General features: G+C 52.7%; 1 protein-coding gene across 1 annotated transcript; it reads right to left on the bottom strand.

The window, feature by feature from the left end:
- Positions 1-3,362: 3,362 nt before the first annotated feature.
- On the bottom strand, positions 3,363-7,432 carry LOC146569322 (uncharacterized). Its single transcript, XM_085281358.1, has 2 exons — positions 6,384-7,432; positions 3,363-3,417 (listed from the first exon to the last, which is right to left on the bottom strand). Exons 1-2 carry the CDS (start codon positions 7,430-7,432, stop codon positions 3,363-3,365), a joined length of 1,104 nt encoding a protein of 367 aa, XP_085137484.1.
- Between the last annotated feature and the right edge of the window lie 2,497 nt (positions 7,433-9,929).

Genomic DNA, 9,929 nt, shown 5'->3' with positions numbered 1-9,929 from the left:
ACAGCTGAACAGATTAGGCACCGCACTGTGACTGTAATGCAATATAACCTTTTAATGCTGTGTGTCACTTTCTTTTGCTTTATCACACACGTGAAGACAGAGAGAGAGAATCACTCGCACACCCACATGGACACATGGAGTGTTTTCAGTCTCAATTTTAGCACAGGTGGTAGACAGGGAACACCCAAGCCTCTAACATTAAACCAGCTAACATCTTTATCTGCTGCACTACCCCCTTGTATCAACTCATTCTTCCCTCAGGTCACTGTTATTTTTTTAATCTCTCACACACACACACCTGCAGCTGTCCACCATCCGTCTCACAAACGCCGCAGTGCTAACACAGACATGCACACATGCATGAGAAAACACAATGAATACCACAGCCCTGCTGGTACTAATAGCAAGCTTCAGTCTGGCGGATTAAGACTTTAATCCTTCACAGGCAAGCAGGGTTGAGATGAGATCGCTGCAGCCAGCATCCAGGGGTCTGATCAGCAACGGCATGAGGTGCGTGCAGGAGAGAAGCAATGAGTCACTGGGCTATTTCAAAAATAAATAAATAAATGTTTGAACAGATGCTTTCACACTGATGGCTACCTGGAGGTCCCACACGATGGAGTTGTCAAACATTTCCACCCTAAAAGCTGTCTCTGTTCTCTGTCTCTGCTCTGATTTTACAGTCTTTCTTCTCTTTCTTCTCTCGGTGATTCTCCAACCAACTTCCCCCGCTGATATTTGTTTGATCTCAGTTCTACCGAGTTTTGATCAGGTTAACTGAAGGTGGGAAAAGACAGAATGCCTCTATGCACACAGGATAAAGACCAGTGAGGGGGGGCTAAGAGAACTGAGAGTAAAAATAGTCTCAAAATGATTAAATAAAGGAGAAGCATGAAGGAAGCCATTTGGTGGAGATGTCATCTGAATTTCAGGAGCGGGACCACTTCTCCTTCACGCCCCCTCTGGCCTCAGCCTATAAATCGCAACCTCGCGTTACGATTTGGCGGCAGCGTATTCTGCCAGTACCTCATTCAGTTTGCTTCTCAGGCAGCTGCTCGCCTTCGGCAATTTAACCAAGACACCTTCCGGGGCAGTCCCAATCAGGAAATCTACTGCCATCTTCGCCGCCCGTCTTCTCTCTCCTGCAAGTTGTGTGGCACCCTGTCATGTCCCACTTCCACCTGCATAGTCTCAGCCCAAAACGATTCAGCCCTCATGCCGTCCCTCTGTTCTCTCCCGCTTGACCCCAGCTCCCGTACCAGAACCTCTAAGCCCACAATCTCCACCCCAGCATGCCTTCGCCTCACGGTTCAGACAGGCGGGGCAGGCCCATCACGCACCTCGGAGGCCGCACCATTTGCCACGACTTCTACGAGTCCAGCTGTTCCTTGCCTCAATGCCGCTATATTCACTGCTGCTCCTTTTGTGGCGGCGGCCATTCCCGCCCCGAATGCCCCCTCAACCCCACCAGCCTCCCCCCCATCCACATTCCAGCACTAGAAGTTGCCTCATTTAAAAAATAAATAAATAGGTGCTTCACCCCTTGATGGCTCCCAGTCATACCCCCTCCCACGTCACCACCAGCTCACGGATTATCCTCTCCGAGGTCAGTCTTCTCCGAACTCAGCGCTCCTTAGTCGGAAGAGAAAACGCGGGACCTTTAACATCCCCGGAGTTCCTCGGGATAACCCTCGACACTGAACGTTTCCAGGCTGTCCTGCCCATCAAAAAGCTCAATCGCATCACCCTTGTCCTCCAAAACTTCCTCCTCGCTCTCTCTTGCTTCAAACAACGGCTGCTCTTCCCGTTGGGACGCTTAAACTTAACCCTCACTTGCTTTCACCCGCTACATCCAAACCAAAGCCACTCCTCGACTCCGCCATGCTGCATAGCTCTCCCAGGGCCGAATCGCATCTCTGGCAACTTCTGCTCGTTAACTAGAACGGCATCGTGGGGCGATCGTGGCTCAAGAGTTGGGCGTTCGCCTTGTAATCGGAAGGTTGCCGGTTCGAGCCCCGGCTTGGACAGTCTCGGTCGTTGTGTCCTTGGGCAAGACACTTCACCCGTTGCCTACTGGTGGTGGTCAGAGGGCCCGGTGGCGCCAGTGTCCGGCAGCCTCGCCTCTGTCAGTGCGCCCCAGGGTGGCTGTGGCTACAATGTAGCTTGCCATCACCAGTGTGTGAATGTGTGTGTGAATGGGTGGATGACTGGATATGTAAAGCGCTTTGGGGTCCTTAGGGACTAGTAAAGCGCTATATAAATACAGGCCATTTACCATTTACCATTCTCCAACGATCAGCTGCCCCACCCCGACGACGTCCTGCTCTTCACAGATGCCGCCCCTTCTGCCGGCTTTGGGGGCTACTACGGCCGAAGACATTCAGAGCCTTGGCGCCCTACGCAGAGGCAGCTCCGACCCCAGGTCCTCCATTTTCAGCCACGTCTTTCGAGATCTAAACCCCAGCATCGCAGAACTCATCAGCATCTCCCAGAGAGCGATCATAAAATAGCCTTGCAGCAAGCACATTGTTCTCCTATTGGACCGCTCGGAACACGTTCTATTCATCACATCACAACTTCAACCTGCCCTTTCCGTCACTTGACATCGCAACAGTATCCAGCTTCATATCTCATGAGCATCAAAATTCCCTCCATAAAGACGTACTTCAGCGGCATCAATCCCAACTTCAGATCTACAACATCGCTGCATCTCTACCCTCCAGCTGAAGCATAGCAATTACTTCCTGGCGTGCACACTGGAGGCCACGTTCCTACTCGCCTTCTTTGGCGTACGCTGTTCCGAATTTTAACTCCTCATCCTCAAAGTTCCATCCGACTCTTCACCCATGCATGAGTGTTATCCACCCAGCCTCCGAAGACCGCTTTATTTTCATCCTCAAACGAAGCAAACCAATCAATCGGGCAGCACCACGCCTACATACTACTTCAAAATAAGACCCTCCGAATCACTAACCCTTTACCTCGACCTCAGAAAATCTCAGCACACCTTACCTTCAGATCCTCTGTTCATCACCGAATCTGGCCACGCCCCAATCAGGACATGGCTCCTCTCAAACTTTCGCCAAGCGCCCTCGTCTTCCGGGATTCCTCCAAATCACTTCCCTGGCCTTCCCTTCCTCACCGGCGTTGCGACTTCTGCCTCCCGCAAAGGAATCCCTGACCACTTAATCGAGCTCCTGGGTCGATGGTCATCACAAGCCTACCTGGTATACATTCACAACATTCTCCAAAACCTCTGTTATGCCCAGTCTTTGCTCCTGCAGGGGATGCTGTCTTTGGGGGTTCTGCCCGGCCCGAGAGCCGTTTCCAGTCCCCTTCAAGGCCTTCCCCAAACCGCAGCACTAATCACACTTCCTCATCCCTCGTTGCTCATCGTTGCCAAGGGAGTGGTCCCTGCTAGTGAAATTCAGAAAACAGAGGTAAAGCACTGACAATGCAAAATATGTTTGCAAGAGGGCAAGGAAAGGACCGGCTGATGAAACCTATGGCTGATGTAGGTAGACAGCATTTACATAAGGTCCATTTCAATTAGTGTCTCTAACATCTGAGTTTGTGTGATACAAAGATAATCTTGTTGGTTTCTTTTCCTATGAATTAAACATATACGCAGCGTTTGATCCACCATGTTTTGCCTGAAACTGTCACTGTGGACCAAAAATTTAAGAGCAAAAACAAATCCTTTGGTTTGCACTTGTCTTGTACACTCTCTGTCATGTTTCGGCCGCGTGGCAGGCAGGATGAGGACCCAAATTGCAGACTCACACACACGGGGGATAAACTCAAAATGCAGCTTTATTGCTGATAAGTGATAAACAATAACGATGATACAAAAAGCAATACAAAACTACACTAAACTGGGAAAAGCTAAAGTAACATATACTGGAAGACACGGGGAGAACCACACACGGCATGAGGGAGAACGCGACGCCGAACAGAGGAAGACGCAGACAGAAATACACAGAGGGTTAACGAGGAAAGTGGGAACACACGGGGAACACAGGTGACACAGATAACCATAACGAGACAGGGCGGAGTGAACATAACACTGACGGGTATAGGCACAGAGGTTCAGACAGGAGGAGAGAGAGCACGGGGAAAACACAGACATAACAGGCTGGGGAAACATGAAACAACCACAAAGGGAGACGAGGGCTCATAAATATATAGAGGGCACACAGGGGGGAGAGAGCACGGGGAGAACTTAGACATAAAGGGCAGGGGAAACATGGAATAAAACATAAGGAGAGACGAGGGCTCACAGATACACAGAGGGGCACACAGGGGGTAAAAGCCATGAAGGGAAAACACTTAGGGAACAACACAACAGGGCAACTCAGAAAACACGGTCTAAATAAGGAACGAAATACAAAAATACATGGAAACTAAGAATACTGGGCCCACATGGCCCAGGACCATGACATCACCCCCCCCTAAAGGGCTGGCTCCCGACAGCCCAAACCCGAGAAACAAAAACAAAAACAGAAAACAACCCACCCAGGGCGGGAGGCGGGGGACCAGGACGGAGGGACCAGAACGGGAAACAAAACAAACAACAGAAAACACAGGAGCACATGACCATAGTCAAAATAAAGTTCAGGGGGCCGACCCAGAGCCCACAGGCACAAGAGTTCACGGGTCACACGGTCGGGGGGCCGACCAGGCGGGTGGCACAGGTGGCAGAGCTGGTCCGGAGGCCGGCCGTGCGGAAGGCAGCGGCGGCGGCGAAGGAGACGACGGAGCAGTTCAGGGGGCCGGCCGCGCGGAAGGCAGCGGCGGCGGCGGAGGAGACGACGGAGCAGTTCAGGGGGCCGGCCGCGCGGAAAGCAGCGGCGGCGGCGGAGGAGACAACGGAGCAGTTCAGGGGGCCGGCCGCGCGGAAGGCAGCGGCGGCGGCGGAGGAGACGACGGAGCAGTTCAGGGGGCCGGCCGCGCGGAAGGCAGCGGCGGCTCTCCAGCGTCAGGCGCGCCGGCCATGGCCCGGTGGGCACAGGACCAGACGAAGCACAGGCCGGAGCTGCGGCAGACGAAGCACAGGCCGAAGCTGCGGCAGACGAAGCACAGGCCGAAGCTGCGGCAGACGAAGCACAGGCCGAAGCTGCGGCAGACGAAGCAGAAGACTCGGAGGCTGGACCAGGCGAAGGCTCGGAGGCTGGACCAGACGAGGCAGCTGATGAGGATGCTGGACCAGACGAGGCAGCTGATGAGGATGCTGGACCAGACGAGGCAGCTGATGAGGATGCTGGACCAGACGAGGCAGCTGATGAGGATGCTGGACCAGACGAGGCAGCTGATGAGGATGCTGGACCAGACGAAGCAGCTGATGAGGATGCTGGACCAGACGAAGCAGCTGATGAGGATGCTGGAGCAGACGAAGGCTCTGAAGAGGAGGCTGCGGCAGACGAAGGCTCTGAAGAGGAGGCTGCGGCAGACGAAGGCTCGGAGGCCGGGCCAGGCGAGGTTGCAGAGGCTGAGGCCGGGCCAGGCGTAGCAGAAGCACAGGCGGATGTAGCCGGGCCAGGTGATGACGAGGCGGTCGCAGATGGCGGCTGGACAGGCTCCTCGGGCCCTCCAGCTGATGCGGCGTGAGGCTGAACGGGCCCCTCGGACCCTCCAGCGGAGACAGGAGGCTGAACGGGCCCCTCGGACCCTCCAGCGGAGACAGGAGGCTGAACGGGCCCCTCGGACCCTCCAGCGGAGACAGGAGGCTGAACGGGCCCCTCGGACCCTCCAGCGGAGACAGGAGGCTGAACGGGCCTCTCGGACCCTCCAGCGGAGACAGGGAGGTGCTGGCCGGGTCACTGGAACCCCCAGCGGATGAGGTAGATGGCGGCGTGGGAGCCGCGGAGTCCTGGATGAGCTCATCCGAGCTTCCAGCAGGAGCTGAAGTAGAGCCAGAGAGACCTGAGACCCCTGGCTGAATGTTGAGCTGACCAGCGGACCATACTGCTATCGGGGACTGGGCTACAGGAGCTACTGGAGCCTGCGCTACAGGCGGCACTGGAGCTACTGGGGCCTGAACTGAAACAGGTGGCTCTGGAGCTACTGGGGCCTGAACTGAAACAGGCGGCACTGGAGCTACTGGGGCCTGAACTGAAACAGGCGGCACTGGAGCTACTGGGGCCTGAACTGAAACAGGCGGCACTGGAGCTACTGGGGCCTGAACTGAAACAGGCGGCACTGGAGCTACTGGGGCCTGAACTGAAACAGGTGGCTCTGGAAACTGAGCTGAACGTGGCTGCGAGGGAGCTAACTGAACTGAGCGTGGCTGCGAGGGAGCTAACTGAACTGAGGGTGGCTGCGAGGGAGCTAACTGAGACTGAACTGAGGGTGGCTGCGAGGGAGCTAACGGAGACTGAACTGACCTGGGAGGAGAAACACGAGCAGGAAAAGGAGCAGGCTCAGAAAAAACTGTCCGAGAAATGGCAGGCTCAGGGTGCCGGCGGCGAGAGTGCCGCTTCTTTCTATCCGTGGAAGCGGGCGGGGTGAGCGGTGGAAGTCCCTGGCAACTCCGGGGACCCCCAAGAGCCAGTCGAGTCCCCCGGAAAGAGCGCTCGTCATGATCAGGAGCGAGCCACGGCTCCCTCCCGAACTCTTCCACTAGCTGTGCGCCTGCGGCGTGCTGCTGCCCCTCGTGATCGACGTCCAGGACCCCCACAGCGTCCGCGGGACGCTTCGTGGAGGGCGAGACAGGACGTAGCAGTGCGCGACGGCGGCGCTGACGCCGGTTCTTTCTGGAAGTGTGTACGATGGATGCTGGAGCCACCGAAGCAGAGGGTGGTGTGGCGGCGATCTCCTCGTCGTCCGCCCACATCCTTGCCAGAAAAGAGGCAGGCGAAGTAAAGTCTGAGCAGTGTGGGGAGGGCGAGCGGCTGGACCGAGGCGGTGCAACAGGTGTGAGTTCCTCCTCTGAAATGAGCCAGGGCTTCCAACGAAGCTCGTCCTCCCGTAAAGCTAGCAATACCTGCTGTCGCTCATCATCGTCGAAATCTGTGGCCTCCACCATCTCGGTGCGCTGGGCTAAGTAGCTTGACAGTGGCGGAGACGAACTGTGAGTTGATGGCGGTGCAGCGGTGAGCCTCAGAGTCCCTACTCTGACTGCCTCCGGCTCGCGAGGCAGCGGCAACGACAACCGTTTGCGGGTCGGAGTCGTAGGTGCGGAGGCGGCGTCTAACACCCTCTGGGCCAGCGTGCGAGCGCGAAGCTCCTCCTTCAGGGGGGCCAGAGAGTCGAACGCCTCAAAAAGCTGGGGAAACCGCCGGAGCTGTGGCGCTTGCTGAAGGATTGCGTCAATGGCCGCCAACCCGGTGGACACCACTCTGGGGTCCGTGCACCCACAGATGCGCGTCATGAGCCGGCAGAGCCGTTGCAGCTCCTCCCCAATCTCGTCCGAACTGTCCGCTGGGTCTGACATGGTCAGATCGTACTGGAGGTCCGCGGAGGGGTTGTGAACTGCTGGGTCCATATCGTGGTCGCGTTCTTCTGTCATGTTTCGGCCGCGTGGCAGGCAGGATGAGGACCCAAATTGCAGACTCACACACACGGGGGATAAACTCAAAATGCAGCTTTATTGCTGATAAGTGATAAACAATAACGATGATACAAAAAGCAATACAAAACTACACTAAACTGGGAAAAGCTAAAGTAACATATACTGGAAGACACGGGGAGAACCACACACGGCATGAGGGAGAACGCGACGCCGAACAGAGGAAGACGCAGACAGAAATACACAGAGGGTTAACGAGGAAAGTGGGAACACACGGGGAACACAGGTGACACAGATAACCATAACGAGACAGGGCGGAGTGAACATAACACTGACGGGTACAGGCACAGAGGTTCAGACAGGAGGAGAGAGAGCACGGGGAAAACACAGACATAACAGGCTGGGGAAACATGAAACAACCACAAAGGGAGACGAGGGCTCATAAATATATAGAGGGCACACAGGGGGGAGAGAGCACGGGGAGAACTTAGACATAAAGGGCAGGGGAAACATGGAATAAAACATAAGGAGAGACGAGGGCTCACAGATACACAGAGGGGCACACAGGGGGTAAAAGCCATGAAGGGAAAACACTTAGGGAACAACACAACAGGGCAACTCAGAAAACACGGTCTAAATAAGGAACGAAATACAAAAATACATGGAAACTAAGAATACTGGGCCCACATGGCCCAGGACCATGACACTCTCAGGCAAAAAGAAAAAGAAACCACAACAAAGAAAAAATAACAAGCAGGCTCGTGTATATTTGAAGATGGAGACATGAGGAATCACAGCAACAGCAGAACACTCTTTAACAGCGTTTAGGCCCATTGACCTTATTAGCTCTGACATTGCACCACGCGTGGTTTGCAGCTTGTAAGACTATTGGTGTCCGACCCACAACAAGAAAACATGTGATTTTATTCTTATAGCCTTTTAACATTGTTGGTCTTTAATTGTAATATTTGAGAGCAGCAATAACATATTTATTTCACACAGTGTTTTATCAAAGAACCTCCAAACATCCCAGAGCACAACTGACAGATGACGTTATTTTTGGCATAAAAACCAAGGTGTATCAACAACATGCATGTTTGTTCGTGTAATTCTTGTTTATATATTAAACACACACACAGACACACACACACAGAGTGGGTGGAGAAGAGCTGTGTTTCATAGAGTCAGAGTGCTCGAAAGAAAAAAACATGACATTAGATGAAATCCCCGATTTCAGGGTCTGGTCATCGTTGTCTTTAGATTAGATTAAGCTGGACTCATCATTAATACTGTAATCATTACTAACTTCAGCCTCGTTAATAATAAGTGAAGGCGGATTCGCAGAATTCAAATGCATATTCCTAATGTAAAAATATTCAGACCTGCACACCCTCCAGTGGGCGAAATCACTCGAAATGAGCCAGCGTTGTGTTCGCTTCTCGGGATCATTTATATTCAAAACAGGTTCATAGCTTATCAACAAGGCTCCCTACTGACTTCCAAATCCTATTCAGCATAAAAGAAAATCCTATACAGCGGACCGCGTGGTAGGCAAAGCTCACCGCTGTCTCTGTGTTCGCCGTGTGTCCATCCCTGACATTAATTTAAATTTCTTCTTTTCATCCCACTTCAATCACATCCAGTTAAAGATTCCAGTTTGGTCTGTCTTCTTCTGGATCCAGCCCACATCACTAATTTACTTTTAAGTAATTAAAGTCAGCATTGGAGGAATATTAAGGTAGGTCAAGTAGTTAATATTCAGGTTAACTGCAGGGCCCTCTGAGGGGCTTATTTCAATTACAATCACTAAGCAAAGTTGAAAGGGCACTTTGTTACTCTGCCAACTTTTGAATGAATTTTGGTAGTAGTAGTTTTTGCGTAATCAGCACTGACCTCGCCAAGGTGAGAGCCTGAGGATTTAAAATAAGCAACCCATTGGAAACCTCCACCCTCATCTTTTCTTCCCTTCTTTTCACAGGGAAGCTATCTTTAAAAAGACTGCTCCAAAACTATCAAGCAACCACTGGAAAAACACTCAACACTCAATTTGTGTCTCAGCTGCTGGCTGAAAGCTTTGCTTCTGCATATTGTAAGAGCCCAGAGATGCAAGAAGCTGCCATCACCCAAAAGAGGAGATGTAAAAATGCAGAGATGTTGCTGTTCTTGGCCCAGAGAGATGAATGATCTCATTCTGGAGCGATTTCTCAGCTAAAAAAGGCAAAGCTTCGAAATTACTTTTGACCTGTTCCTCAATCTTGGCTCATATATTCCCACTGCTACATTCCAGATTTTAGAGATGATAACAAATCAAGTAAAAGCACTCGGGGAGTCTAGTTTTTATGTCCTTAATGACGGTGTAACCTGCAAAATAAATAATTGCCACATAAAGTTTGCAAGAGTTATCTGAGAGAAGTTACTGAGG

Source organism: Mchenga conophoros, linkage group LG7, assembly GCF_057382185.1.
Source record: "Mchenga conophoros isolate Kocher_MC1m ecotype Shallow Benthic linkage group LG7, M_conophoros_male_GT1.1, whole genome shotgun sequence".
Classification (NCBI taxonomy): domain Eukaryota; kingdom Metazoa; phylum Chordata; class Actinopteri; order Cichliformes; family Cichlidae; genus Mchenga; species Mchenga conophoros.
This window is presented reverse-complemented; position numbering and strand designations above follow the sequence as displayed.

What these genes read in the sequence shown, in the direction of transcription:
- LOC146569322 (XM_085281358.1), bottom strand. Translation starts at nt 7,432, where the DNA reads ATGTCAGACCCAGCGGACAGTTCGGACGAGATTGGGGAGGAGCTGCAA. An exon ending in GCTCGTGTTTCTCCTCCCAG is followed by an intron (nt 3,418 to 6,383) that starts GTCAGTTCAGTC and finishes GAATTTCACTAG; the next exon opens with CAGGGACCACTCCCTTGGCA.